Source organism: Heterocephalus glaber, unplaced genomic scaffold (genome assembly GCF_053883595.1).
Source record: "Heterocephalus glaber isolate CG9 unplaced genomic scaffold, H.glaber_assembly_v1.0 deba00001481, whole genome shotgun sequence".
Taxonomy (NCBI): Eukaryota; Metazoa; Chordata; class Mammalia; order Rodentia; family Bathyergidae; genus Heterocephalus; species Heterocephalus glaber.
In genome coordinates, this window is record NW_028258317.1 from 57933458 (window position 1) to 57949251 (window position 15794).

The window sequence follows — 15794 nt, forward strand, 5'->3', positions numbered from 1 at the left end:
AGCCGTGTGACCCATATTTTCTTTACAGCCAAGCGCTGTACTGTTACCAGTCACAATCACCCCAGACATCCACTCTTCTGCATTCAGTACCCTTTGGCTGCTTTCAGACTAATCAAATTCCATAGTCTTCAAAATGAAATGTCTTCACCTCCAATGAAACTATTCTGGTTCCTATAACATTCATGCTCAGTACCAACAAGTTATTATTTTTTCTCTGATTTCTCCACGTCTTAACTTTGTATCATTAATTATATTATTAGAAGCATCACTGTATCTTATTCTCTGTCATCAGTCTTCAGTATCTTAGTGGACATATTAACCATGCTTCCTATACATTGGATGGATCCATTAACATTTCCACAAGTAATCAGCATGCCACATAATGTATAAAGCTACTACACAAACACACATGCCCTCGTTCTCCTTTACTATTTAATATATTGAGATAAGATCACGCGAGACCTCTTAGGGACTTAATGTTTCAAATGCAAAATAAGAAATCAAAAGTCATGAGTTCAAGGGGGTTTGCATCAATTTTAAGTTTAAAATGCAGAAAATACTGAAGGCAAGAGTTTAGAAAACTTCTGGTCTCTCGTTATTTTTTTAGTTTGAGAAGAAAACAAATAGCAATGGTAAAGGGTTGTCCTTTCACTTAGAAGACTTGGGAAATCATTCACATAGGAATGGATAACTCCACACCACCACTGCCACCCCAGGATCTTCAAACACAGCATCACTGGAGGGCTGCATACGGTGAAAGGAAGACAACACTGTAAACTCAACATGTCTGTTTTCCCCTTTCAGCACAAATTGAAGTGATACCATGCAAAATTTGTGGCGATAAATCCTCCGGGATCCACTACGGAGTCATCACATGTGAAGGCTGCAAGGTAGGGACTTTGCCTCAGGCAGCTGTGTGCCCTTCAGGCAACACCTTCAGGAAAAAGGATTTCTGGAGGCCACTTGTGCCTGCTGCTGACACTCAGGACTTGTGGCTTGGGGTGTGGGTGTGGTGTTGTTTTCTGTCCTTTTGCCTTTTCCCTCTTTTTCTCTAAGTGGTCAGCAGCTCCTTAAAAAGGAATTCTTACATAAAGTTTTGAACTATTTCCATTTACAGAGATATAAATACTGACTCCTGCTCTTTTAGCAGTACTTTCTCCAGTAAATCCCATGGCACTTGTTACCATATGATAGAACTAAAGATTAAAATAAAGACTAACAGATAAAGAGCATATATTTATGAAGTCAAGGAGACAATTGCATTATACATATGGACATCCTTTATTTTTATATTTCAGCAAAAGAAAACTTAGAGCATGGAAATTGTTAGAAGTGGACCAGATACCCTAAATCAATTGATAACTATCCACCCCAAACTCTTTCTTTATTAATAAGGTCTTGAGGCATAAATATAACTATGTCACCTGACAAATGTCATTGATATAGATAATAAAAAGCTGGACAAAATGAAAAGTTTCATCATATTCAGCTCATTGTTCCCTACCAGATAGATTCTGCCAATCTTTCAAAAAGAAAAAAAAATGCATTACAGTAAATGACTTGCTTCCAAACTACAGACCTGAGGAAATAGCAGTTAATACAGACCTAATCTGAAGTGAGACAACTTTGAAACTTACCCATAAATTTTTAAAATTTCTCTTTAGAAAGAGTGAATGAAATCAAAAGAATGCTACAACTAACTTTAAAGAGCCATATGTAACCAAAGCAAATAGAATGCAGCTACCATCTGGGAGGGAAACAGTGATATGCTAGCAAAATTATTGGGTGGGTATTTAGCTCAGTGGTTCTGCCACCTGCCTCGCAAGCACAAGGTCCCAAATTCAATTCCCGGTACCTAAATAAATAAATAAATAAAATTATTGTTAAGACCAATTATATTTTTGTTCAAAGATGCAGTCAAAGTGGATCATTAAATTAAGTCATTAAAATAAGGAAGGGTGGAGGGAGTGAAGGGTGCAGAGGTAATGGGAGAAAAAATAAGAACTAAGATACATCATGTTCTGGTACAAACACCCAATGATAAATATAAATGTATTTTATACCTAAAATGTACCAATAAATATATATAAATTTAAAACATTAAGTCATTAAACTGAAGGAGATATGAGACAGTTATAAATTCTAGGAGTCAATCTTAATCTTAAGAGACTTTCCAACATAAATAAGACAAAACGTACAGTAATGTGCGAATAGTGCTGTTGTGAGGAAAATTGGCACTGTCTTCATAATAGTCTCAAAAATATGATTACTGAAATTGCAAATGGAGAGAAGAAAGAAAAAAGGAATAAATAGGAATGGAATGGGAGAGGGAAGAAGATGAGCACACTGATTTGACTTAGAGATAATTAATGATTATCCACATGGCCACATCCTAAGCTGCCCTTGCTTTCTGTTACTCTGCAGATCTACAATTAAGAATTGCATGTTATCCACCTTAATGCAATTTTCCCTGGTCAGGTAAATATAGTGTGTTTTCTTCTTCATAAACATAGGCAATTTTGGAATCAGATCCCTGTCCACTGGTGGTATTTCTACCAATCTCTTGGCTTATTCTGCAATTTTAAGTGCTATCATCTAGTGTACATAATATCCATAAAAAAAATTGTAAATCAATGCCATAATCCAAATATTTGGTGTTTTACTGTATGAGACCTATTTGGGAAATGTCTGATTTTAAAATATAGAGATACCCAGTATTCATGTTAAGCAAAAGATTTTAAACAGTAATTTCTAAATGACTTAATAACTGGACAAATACCTAACCTAACAGGTCAATAGCCAGGACTTCTGCCATCTTTCATATTTAAAAGAAAGATCCACAATCAAAGAAATTATGCTGTTACTATGAAGCATATTCTGAGAGCTTACTCAAAACTATACATTACACTATTGTTATTTATTTCATGGAAAAACCCACATTTGTAAGAATGCTACATTTTCCTCCAAATAGAAAAACTCAAGAAATTTCATTCAAGATTAGATGTCAACATCAGCAGATTCAGTAACCAACCTCTGAATTTTCATAATACTGTTTTTGAGTAGACATAAACAACCCATTTTACATAACATCAGCTCACACACTTATTCAATGCCTGTTCACTCAATAAAGTTTGCACAGAATCTTTTTCATGCCCAAAACCTCATTTACAAAATGAGCAACAGTTAAGCAAGAAAAGCCTCATAATTAATGTCAAATTGGCCTTAAATTAGGGCTTGTAGCTGAGACTTCAAAAAAGTCATCCCTGTCAACTCTTTTGCTAAGTGGCACTATAGTATCCAAAGATTAAAAACCACCCAATTCTTTCTTAAAATGTAAGTTTTACATCATCTTTAATGAAGATCGATATGCTGAGGGTACATTTCGGACAGTTTTCCTGTATATGAAGCACATCTCTTCAGCCCCTTGGGGCTTATGTGTGGCCTTTGTGTTAATATGAAGCCAGTTCAACTGAACAATCAGATGTCTTGTTCTGCCATCACGCCCAGTAAATAAATGATACACAGGGAGATGTGAAGAGGAATCCAGTCCTTGTCAAATGGCTTTGGGTTTAAACCACAAAACCAACTGGGGCTCTTTCTAAGGGACCTTTGGCAGCATAGCCATTTCTGAGATTCCTTACAAGTTGCCAAAGCTCTCCTTCCAGTATCAAATGGAGCCCCACTCAAATCCATAACAAAAGGAAAATCGACAATATCGATTTGGTCTTTCTTTTCTTTTTTTGGTACCGGGGATCAAACTAGGGACCTTGCACTTTCGAGTCAGGCAGTGGAACCACTGAGCTAAATCCCCAGCCCTATTCATTCTTTCTTTAAACTGTTGATTTTTTTCTCTCATTCATACTGGTTTTTAATATATTGCATTAATATATTGCTTTTCCTAATTATCAATTATTTGGTGAACCATAAATTTTGTTAGCCAAGATGACTGTTTCACTTACCTCATGTAGGTCCAGCCCTGCTCTGTCCACCTATGGACACCTATGGAAGGTGTTGGACAGAACTTGGAGACTGTTTTCCAGCCTCTCAGCACTTTGGGCTATGAGCTGACCTTGCCCTGAACTTTTTAAGTCACCTGCCTTCCAAAAGATGATGCCCTAGATTATCATTTCCTAAAATTTCTCTTTGTACCTGTTTCAGATTATCATTTTGGTCAAGGCTCTGCATTTTAATGGTTTCCCCAATTCAAAAGCAAGGAGTGATTAGGAAAACTGATTGCAGAAGGGACTGAATGGATTAATGATAACCCTGGAGAAAATGCTCATTTTCTCCAATAATGTTTTCTGTAAGATAACTAAGTGAGGGTGGTATTTAAGAATTAAAAAGAACTAAAAACTTGGCTGTAGATTAGAAGGGTAATATATAGTCCTTGGCAGTTCATTTTTGGCCAGGAGGACTCAAGCAGACTTGTATGAAGACCTCTTATATCATTATAGTCTAAAGCCAAGCAGAGACCATTTGTTCAGATTTTACTTTGGTTTTTTTGTTGTTGTTTGGTTGGTTTTATGGTTTGTGGGGTGGGGGAAGTTGTACTGGGGATCAAACCCAGGGACACTCATCACCAAACTACACCCAACCCTTTTGATTCATTCTGAGCTGGTGTCTCACTAAGATGCCCACACAGGACCCAAACTTTCTATCCCCCTGCCCCAGCCTCCCTTAGTGCTGGAAGCACAGGTGTAGACCAGTACACTTGTCTTATCTTCTTTTTCACTGAAGGGTTTTTTCAGTATTTTCTTTACTCAAAGATGTGGTTGATCAGAAGGCACATCATTCCTTTGTAGAACATCTTCCCAGATGTATTCTGGTCAAGTTAAAAAATTATTCAAATGGAGAATATGTGTCTTAGAAATGATGAAAACAGTAACACATTCTGAGCCTGTGCTTCTCAATTCCACCGCTGCTGCTACTGGTGCCCTGTGTCCCTCTCCACCAGAGCACTTGGCATACCCTTGTGTTGCCCCCACCAAGTCTCATCACTTGGTTTGCCAATGATATACTTGTTCATCACTCCTTCCCCACTGCTTTTGGGGAGCAGAAACTGTTTTCTTTGCAGAGAATAGCACAGCTCACAAATATTTTTAATAAACATCAAATGTATAAATGAATGGCGCCTTCATATCTCCACAGATAACACATATTTCTACACAGAAACATCTGAAAACTATTCAAGGATAATTATCCAAAAGAATTTTTTAAATTACGTGCACTTTTGTTCATCATAGAAAATGTATCCAGTGTGTATGTTCATGTTTCCTTCTTACACATCCACTTTCCCCCTTCTCCTTTTCCCTGTAGGGGTTCTTCAGGAGGAGCCAGCAGAACAATGCCTCCTACTCCTGCCCTAGGCAGAGAAACTGTTTGATTGACAGGACTAACCGAAACCGTTGCCAACACTGCCGACTGCAGAAGTGTCTTGCCCTAGGAATGTCGAGAGATGGTAAGGGGTTTACTTTCCTATTTCTTACTTTAGGGTTTTCAAACAGATGCTTCACTCAGTCTATTGAAAGCACTGGAAGAATTTAAATGTGGGAAGTGGAGATTAGAAGAAAAGAGAACCACAGTGCAGACAGTGAATTAAGAAGCAAAGTTAACATATAACATATAACATATATAACATATAGCGTTGGCTGCAAAATAGGAAGGGAAGGAAGACTGCACTGAACCTCATGGACCAGCCTGTGCCATCTTGGTGAAGTGAAAGCCACATAGGCCTAGATCGAAGGTGACCATACACCCACGTTTATGTGGGAATAAGGTGTCTCCTGAGATGGGAGACTTTCAGAGCTAAAACTGGAAAATTCCGAGCAAACAGGGGCCTTTTAGTCACTGGAAAAGTCTCACTGGCGCACAAATTGCTTAGTGAGGAAAATGGTAAGGAACAGAATACGCATATAGAGAAAGCTTACAAGCTTGGCTGGCTGATCATATGTACCCAGGTAAGGGTTTCCACCATTCTGATCTATGGTGGAGACTAGGAAAGCTACAGCAGATTTCCAGGTCTTAGAAAGGTTATGTAGGAGTCAGGCAAGGTACCGCACACCGGCTATCCTAGCACTCCGGAAGCCTGAGACAAGAGAATCACAAAATCGAGCCCAGCCTGGCCAACTTAGCAACATAGCAAGACCTTGTCTCAAAATAATAAAAAAGACTAGACATCTTGTTCAGTGCAAAAGTTCTGAGTTCAATCCCCAGTACTAAAAAAAAAATACTTCCAGGATATCGAAGAGTCTGTAGTAACATTGCTCAGTGGTAGACCACTTGCCTAGCATGTATGAGGCCCTGTGTTCAATTCCCAGAATCCACTTACCAAAAAGTAAGAGTTGTATAGACAATGTCCCATTCAGAGTATGTCACAAGTATGCATTCCTCCTGGTAAACTGGGCACTGGCTCCCCACCGAAAAGAAGACAAACTCAAATAAGATGAACAAATAACTTTAACTAGCTTCCATTTTTGGTAATCATGTACATTAATTCTATCCCTACTGAGATTGGGCGCAGCTCTCATATAGCAGATTATAAATGACCCTGAGTTCCGGGCCATTTCTGTCTTGTTCCATGGTATCTTTAAGGTTTCATTAAAAGCAGGGACCTAAGCATTTCTTAAAGACCTATGGAATTCTTTTCCACCTCTGCTTGACAGACAAATAATACCCCAATAACTTATTCCTTTTATGTGAGTCACTGTGGATTCTGTGCCTCCAATCATACTCCCTCTAGTGAAGTACAAGTTCAAGGTAGCATATATAAAAATTAAAAATGAAAACAAAGAAACTTCCAAGTTTAAAAATTTTATAATATATATGTAATTATATATGTAAAATATAATATATATAATATGTATATATAAATTATAGATATATAATTATATATAATTATATAATATATGTAATTATATATAATATATGTATGATCTATGTGTTATATATATATATCCCTTAGTATATGGGGATATAATGAGTTATTATGGGCTTTTTTTAAACCTTTTATCTAATTCACAATCAACCTAAACTTGTCTTGTACAAATGTGTATCCAAACTGGACCCAAAAAATTAGAAAGAATTTAACCTTGAGACTTAAGTTTATAGATAGCTTCTGAAGCTACAGATCAAGTTTCCAAAACTTTCCTATTAGCCAAGTTTTTTGTTTTATTTGTTTTTCCTGGGCTCACTAACCACATAAATTTACTCCTAGGGTAAATTTATAGCACTGTGTGGCTTCTACGTAACTAAGGCAAATAAGTAGAGGGAGGGGGTTAAGTGGTTCTCAGGATTTATTTAGTGAAAAATCTATGGGAATTTGAGTTGATGACTTTGCACTTCATTTCACCCATATGGAGGCAGCATATGTATTGACAATATCTAGAAAACTGCACTAATAATTGCAAAAACAGATAAACTATTAGATATACAGACATTCCTCATTTAACAATCTACCTATTTAACAACTGGTTGTATTTACAACCTGCCACTCAGACTTACAACCTATCTTTTTTGTACAGTTCTGTACATCTTGTTTATAGAGCCTTAATGTCTTTTATGTATAGTATACCTTGTTTACAGTACTGTAATTTTCTGATTGTACTGTACAGTACTGTAGTTCCATGTTCTGATATACATTACCATACTGCATGTAAGAGTTATGCAAATAAGAGCAAGTCATGAAGTTGGAGTTTCCTTCGACCATCTCTTTATTCTGAATATTGTAATATAAGTACTATATACAATTCCTCATTTAGCAACCGATTCATTTAATGACCTAGTGGAGGGAACAAAATTCAAAGAATGTTGTTTTTATTTCTGTTACTTCTTCCTACAATCAAAGGAAGCATCTCTTCTGGAAGGGCAGGTCTGCCAGTCTGTGCTGGACAAGACATGAGTATACATTCCAAGGCAGATTCAACAGACTCAGCATCTTCAGCCCATCAAATCTAAGAGATTTGTGAATCCCATGACATAAAACAAATGTGTTGAGAGTATTGCTTAATGTGTACAGCCACAATCTGTTCTCAAGCAGAAAGAAACTTACTGCAGCACATATTCTTCTATGCAAATAAAAGTGACGTAGTGCCTTAGGACACTGGGGAATGAGGATAACAATCCATTTTAACTTTAAACCCAGAGACCACCCTCAAGCTGCCTGGAACATCTCTCCAAATGCCTGCTAAACATGTCTTATGTCACATTAATCATGAAGAAAGATGATCAGAGAAAAAACAACCAAAAAAAGATGATCAGGGGTAGGAGTGGTAGTTGGTAATGCAAAGATGAGTCTCAAGAACACATACAATTTCTCTCTCTCTCTCTCTCTCTCTCTCTCTCTCAGGAAAAGCCTCTTCTTTACCATGTCAAATAGAGGAAGTTGGTCAGAACCTTGATTATAAAGAGTCCACTACACCAAATAAGTCATACTAAAACCCAGGAGGTTGATTAAGCTTTATCTGCTATTGATAAGTAATGCCAAGTATGTGGTGTTGAATTCAAAAGCCTTGAAGTTATGGTGAATTCACAATGTCTAGTCAAAACTCAAAATTGACAGTTGAACTTTCTCCTGCCACACTTTTTTCTTACCCCTTTCATCTACTCACTAAGCAAATACTTTCAAAGTGCTTTAGCAGTATCACCAAAGCCAAGGTAAAATATCCTCACATTTAACTTGTTTACAACCTCCTACCTTCCCTCAGAAACCCAGTAGGGCATCTTCTCTTTGCTTTATCCACTTATTCTTGGCTCCCAGAATCTCTACGTCACTGGCACCAAAACAGCGTGGCTGCCAGTAAGTAGCTTAACATAACTATTTAAATTGCTAGATTTTCATTCGTTTCTGAATTTCCACGTGTATACCATTTTATTAGCCATGGCACATATATGAGCAATACCAAATTTGTTCAAATTTAGCTTAGGCAAAAAAATCAAAAATCAAACCCACTTTGAGTATATATATATGTGTGTTTATGTTTCTACCAAGGTGAAAAATGCACGTATGTGTGAATTGATTATAAGAATCTTCTCCATTTTAACTATTTTTCTTTTTACTGGATCTTTCACAAATATTGTTTTAACTACACCCTTTAACTGTTTACTGAAAAACAGTAACAGTAGAAAGATATTGAGCCTATAGAGAAACAGAAACAGAAAGCAGAAAACCTAGCAAAAACTAGAATGTGAAAAATATAATTTAATTAGTAATTTTTAAAAATTGAGACTGTGTAGGGCTGGGGATTTACCTCAGTGGTGCTGCCACCTGCCTCCCAAGCACAAGGTCCTGAGTTCTATCTCTAGCACCAAAAAAAAAAAAAAAAAAAATCTAGACTGTGTCCTCTTAAATGGGACACCTCTATAAAAAGACAAGCTCCCTGCAAGGACAGGCTTCATAGATTAAGCTTCTTCTGCTCAGCACTGTATTACCCAATCACATGTCACCATTTAAATCATTTACATCTCAGTTAACTAAAATTAAATACACTTAAAATGAAATTCTTTAACCGCATGAGCTGTATTTCACATGGTTGACAGCCACGTGTGCTTGGGAGTACCATATTGGAAATCATAGAGAACATTCTTTCATCTCTGGAAGTTCTGCTGGAGAAAAAGTAGGAAATGAGAGATTTCAAACCAGTAGCACTGTGTAGATTGAATCAGACTTCTAACATGTAGCCTAGAGCACTAAAGGTGGAGGGGCACATCTCTGAAGCTGAGGACTTAAGTTTAGACCAGTTTAACTGGTAAGCAGCAAGGTATAAACAGGGAGAACTTCATGACTGAAGGCAGTAAGATAGGATAATTTCCCAAAATGACTGCACAAAGACATAGATGATAGTTGTACATGTGGGTGGTCTTAAAGGCAAAAATACCTGTCCAAGTGTCATGTAGTAATAAGTAGAAACCTTTGAAGGGCCAGTGACTATGTTTTAGCTATTCTGAAATCTTCCATTCGGTGCTTGCTTCGGCAGCACATATACTGAAAACTTCCATTCCATTAGAATCTCATACTCTGAATAAAGAGGAAATGACTTCTGATACTTTTGCATAAAGTTGTTCTTTCCTAACCTAAGATTGAAATGAGCCTTAAGAGCATATGATGAACAAATACCATCATTACTGAATATTTATAGAGTACTCACAATGTACACACAATTGTACTGGTTTCTTCATAAGAGGTAGTAGTTTAGCAAGGTGCTGAGTCTATACTCAAGTGAAAAATTCAAAGTTTGAGAGGGGCAAACACTTAACACACATGCCATTCTCATCAGTGAATAGTGATTAGAATGAAAATACTAAAAAGATAACAGGAACATGGCCTTTGTTGAAACAGATCTATGAATACAAGAAATGCATTTACAAATAGTAACAAGGAATTATTCATATGTCATGAAAGTTTGGTAGCTTTATTTTTGCCATATACTATAATTCTTCCCCAAATATATCAACAGTTTTATTGCAGGAAGGCATGTAAAAGTGAAAACCTGATGAGTCAGTGTTTCTGAAGTGAATGGAAAATTCATTCTAAAATGGTATTACAGTCAATGTCAATGAAGTCCTAGATTTAGGATGAACCCTGATAATTCTAAAATGTTGTGGACCTTTAAGTTGCTTCTTTCTAAATATATCAATTGTTCAGTGACCTGATAAGTGGATTTCTTAGAAAAGGCGGAGCTTGTCTCTGTTGAATTTTCAGATTTTTAGCAGAGCAGAGCCCGTGGTTGCAGACTTTGTTTTTGACTTTGTTAGCTCTAATTAGGATGCCTGTGGTTACTAGTGCACTTCTGCCTGTGTCAGCGGCAGGTCACTCCGGGGCTTGGTGGTCTCCCATGGCCCGCTGGGATGACTGAGGGGTGGACAGCTTTTATGCACTTTGTAGCCAGCTCTCTCAGGCAATACCCCTGTGAAGCTGAGATACCCAATCTGGCAAGTCCTTTTCAAACCTGTTTGTATACATGCGTTAATGTCATATTGGTCCGGAACAGGTCACATGACCATGAGCCCAGCGTTGGGCAGCGTGCCTGCCTAGAATGAAAGGGAGTGAGAGGAATTAGAGTCATCAATGCAAACAATCTGCCACAAAGTATATTTCACCCAAATATAAAACATATAGAAATCTAAAGCAAGATCAAATGAAATGTGCTTTTGAGATAAACACCACATTTCTGCTTGCATGTTAGAAGAGTTTCTCATTCTGAATTTTAGTTCTTATAAATTTTAAACAAATATATCCAAAACTATTCCATTAAAATAAGTAGTAGCTCTGCACTGGTCTAAACAAAAATGTAATCTATAGCAATAGAAATACTTCTTGTATTCATCTTTGTAACTCTGCAACAAATAGCTGCTCTGAACCAACATGAATGGAAAGGAGAGAAGGGCAGCACATAAAGAAGTATGTCGCAGCATTTGCTTGGGGAACGAGGTCTTCCTGAATCAATACTTGTTATCTGTCATTTACTTTTTCTCATCCAAAAAGGCTTTATTCCCATAGAGAACAATATAAATTATTTGGAAAGATATCATATAAAGGCACAAAGAAAGCTTTGCCTAAAACTTACTGTAGAATTCTACCCAAAGACAAACTGTACTACTACATTTAGTAAGCAAATAAAATTGTCTCTGAGAAACAGAATCTAATAAAGGTAATCCTCTCTGCAAACAAAGCGAAACACATGATCTCAATGATTCAGGATCCAGTAAAAGCAAGAGGTGAGATGGAAAAGGGACTCTCATGGGAATTAATCACATTGCTTGTCTTCATTCAGAAAAATTCCTGGATAATTACCACTTCATTTTCCTACTTAGCATTACAAAGCCAGAATACAAGACATTTTTTTGAAAGATTAAGGAGAAATAGACAGAGTTCAAGCTTCTCTATATCCAGCCCTCACATCTATAGTCCAGCTGACCAGAAGGAGGAAAATGTATGCCCCTTCACCTGGAAGTGCAAGCAACACTTCCATCTACTTCCTGTTAATCAGAATTTAATCACATAGCCACATCTGTCAGGAAATGTGTCCCTTCTTAACAGTCCATGCTCAGATAAAATTTGTACTTCTATACCCAATGGAAGAAGAACATGAATTTTGATGCAATGTCATTTGGGAAACATGAATGTCTACTATGGGACCCTCAAGCTAGAGAGTTCTCAAACACTTCACCCTTTAGTTATTCTCAGAAGACACCCCACCTGAATCCGTGAGTTCTTTCTCCCCTCCATTGGCTTCTTTCTACATTCTCTAAGCTCCCAACACCAGCAGGTGATAGGAACACTCCCACCAAGGAAAAGAAAACAGAAATCCGGGGGGGGGGGGAGGCTCTAAGTTTCCAAGTTTGTCATAGCCCCCCCCCCGTTTATGTGAGATGAAGAGTGTGGGACAATTCAAACCAGGTAGCCCTGAGATGCAGGATGTTCACATGCTAAAAATGGAGATGACAACTTGTAAGGGAAAATGTCAGAATCCAGAACAGTTCAGGAAGTTGTACATTATGAGTTAAGAAACCATATATTGGAATGAATGTCTCTTTATATTATTCTGTGACTATTTGCAGAGCCTCTCCTTCATTTTTCCTAGAACAGCTGGGGATTTTGCCAAAAGAAGTGGACAAAATAAAACTTGGAGCTGGTAGAACAAGGAAATATACTTACTGTTGGTTCCCTTGCTAGGTATTCGATGTGTAAATTCACTGTTTTCCAAAGATTCTTATCTTTTGTCCCCAAATCCAACAGAAAGTAAATGATATGTTTCAATTAGAATTATGTTCATCACCCTGCCATATTCCCTTGGTCTTACTCAATGCTCTATTTGCAAAATAGGTCTAAAAGTGAAATAACAGGATCTTTACTGGCATCCTAATAATTGTAATACCTGGAAGAGAAAGTTAATGAGTGTTGGTGAACATTTTAATTGCTGGTACTATTTGCTAGTGAGTGTGTATGTGTGTCTGTGTATTTCACAGTGGAAAAGAGCAAGGAAATATGCTTCTGAACTCATAGTAATGAGAAATATATGTGTTTTTATTTTTGCTATCTTAGGGCTGTACTTTGGATCTTTTATGTCACCCAGAGTTTCACGTTAAAAGCTAGGAACCCCTTGAGAGGGGAGGCTTAGGGAAAAGTCTTAGGTCATGGGGGTGCACCCTTGGAGGGTATAATGGAACTCCAGGCCCTTCCTCTTCCTCCATTTTGCTTCCCTGCCATGAGATGAGCAGCCTGCTGCACCTCACACTCCCTCCATAACTGGATGGCTCATCACAAACCCAGAAGCAATGGGTCTACCAAACTATGAACCAAAACTTCAAAAACTGAGAGCAAGCACACACCCTCTTCTTTATAATTTAGCTAAGTCAGGTACTTGTTACAGTGATAGAAAACCAATTAACATGCTTAGATTTAGTTCTTAGTGTGACAGAAACCAGTACAGATGCCCCCCAGATACATCCTTCCACTAAATGTAGAGCACAAGTGAAGGGACTCGGGCTGTGGTGCTCCCAGTTTGTCCACTTGATGTTGAAGGGACAAACACCCGTGTCCGTAGGTGATTAAGCAGAAGGATAACCACAAGTCCTGTGTTTTGTTTTTCTCTCCAACCCAGCTGTGAAGTTCGGAAGGATGTCCAAGAAGCAAAGGGACAGCCTGTATGCAGAGGTGCAGAAGCACCAGCAGCGGCTGCAGGAGCAGCGGCAGCAGCAGAGCGGGGAGGCAGAGGCCCTCGCCAGGGTCTACAGCAACAGCATCAGCAATGGCCTCAGCAACCTGAGCAACGAGACCAGTGGCACTTACGCCAATGGGCACGTCATCGACCTGCCCAAGTCTGAGGGGTACTACAGCGTGGATTCTGGCCAGCCATCCCCCGATCAGTCAGGACTTGACATGACTGGGCTCAAACAGATAAAGCAGGAACCTATCTATGATCTCACTTCAGTACCCAACTTGTTTACCTATAGCTCTTTCAACAACGGGCAATTAGCACCAGGCATAACCATAAGTGAAATCGGTAAGTGGAAATGTCCTCCAAGTTTTGTTTTTTGGAAGTTCTGCTTTGAAGGTGCCTTACCCTATTTAGCTAGGTCATTTTCTTAGATCTAAATGGAATTACTTGCTTTCGTGGCTTCTACCGAGAAAATAAAATGATTTTAAAACATGCCCTAATAAATATTATGGTTCCCTTGCTCCATAAAAGCTTATTCCAAGCAAAGAAAAAGAGAAGAGATTATAAATAGAAAGATGCTATCTGTAAAGAAAGAACAGATGCTATCTATTGAATTTGAGTTCTCACTGAAGAAAAAACTGTTATTGGTATAAACAGGGAAATTTCAGCAAGTATCCAAAGTGATGCTATTCAAAGTGAAATAGCAAAAAGACATAAAAACAATGTGGAATAACCAAATGAACAGAGGCTCTACTCTCGCTGTAAGAAAACTGAGGACAAACCTTAGCAAATGACTCCTCCATTTCCCTCATTGCAAAGGCAGGACAGACCGCTAAAGCTCTTGAATATCCATATTCAATGATTCTAAATTATAGCAATGAAAAGAATGTGGTCTGGAAGGTTACAAAACACAAGAGTGACAAATAAGCTCATCACGGGCATGATAGCATCAGCAACCTGATCCTCTTCTGCTGTGATGCCCTTCAATTCCTCAGGAGTGATCTCACAGAAGCCCAGCCTTAGGCGAGCTCTCTTCTGACCCTGTTGCCACTCTGTCTCACCCCATTAAGCTCAAGAGTCTATTGAATGTTTAACCAGTTAATCTCATTAACTAACTGCCATAAAAATATTGATGTGGGTTTAGTCATTCCCCTGCTGGGTAACAGAGTCACAAATTCACAGCAGCCTAGCAGAGAGAACCCCACAGTGGCTCCACCAGCCTCCATCATAGCATTCAGGGCACTGGGGGAGCAGTCCAGGGGTCAGGCACCTGCAAGACTCCTCACTCCTTGGCTAAGAGGCAGCACAGCAGAGTAACTATGGACAAGGCTCCCTGAGTTCAAATCCTGGCTCTGTGGCTTATCATTTAAGCCAGAGCAAGTCACTCTGTCCCAGTTACACATCTTTAAAAAGGAGAAAGTATCAATGCGTAGTTCACAAGGATGTTGTAGTAATTATAACACTTGGCAAGTGCTCAATAACTCTTGCTATTATTATTTGGATGCCACATATTTAGTCACCTTCCAATAGGTGTCCACAGCCCACACATGTTTTAAATTAAGTTCTGAACACATAGTGAAATCCATGGCCATATTCTTGGCTACTTTTACCACCTGGCTGAGGCACAAGTGATGTTCCGCAGTTGTAAACCTGAAACGTTATTTCTCCCTGGTAGTAGTTGAGCCTATGACAGTGAGTAAAGTTGTTGACAAAGCACCTGTAATGATTTTCACAGCTGAGAGACATAGAGAACTAAGCATCTGTTATAATAACAAAAATATTCAATTATTGCTATTATCCTTAATCTTGCTTTTACCATATCACAGGTACTTCACAGACATTTACTTTTCACAAACATCTTTAAGAATAAGCAAAAATATGATTCCCATTTTACCACAGGAACAGATGTCTCCAGACATCCCAGTGTCCTGTGCTCACACCATAACTGAGCCCGAGTCCACTCCAGGCACTCTGATGCCATCATCTTTGTGTCATCACTAACCCTCCACTCCCTATGGGTTTAGTACTCACAAACTGCACTGTCACCTAATAAAGACATTCTCTTTAAGTGGAGGCATCCAGTCTTTCCAAGAGACCATGTGAAGGAAGAAAATAAGAATGCCACCACTTTTTGGCATT

The 15794-nt window shown here is 38.3% G+C and overlaps 1 protein-coding gene across 1 annotated transcript in view; it reads left to right on the forward strand.

Moving 5' to 3' along the window:
* Positions 1-15794, forward strand: part of Rorb (RAR related orphan receptor B) — a 203814-nt gene that overhangs the window by 143788 nt on the left and 44232 nt on the right. Inside the window, exons 2-4 of the mRNA XM_004862519.3 lie at positions 805-890; positions 5317-5458; positions 13599-14000. Of these exons, the coding sequence (XP_004862576.1) occupies positions 805-890; positions 5317-5458; positions 13599-14000 (630 nt within the window). The remainder of the gene's footprint in view (positions 1-804; positions 891-5316; positions 5459-13598; positions 14001-15794) is intronic.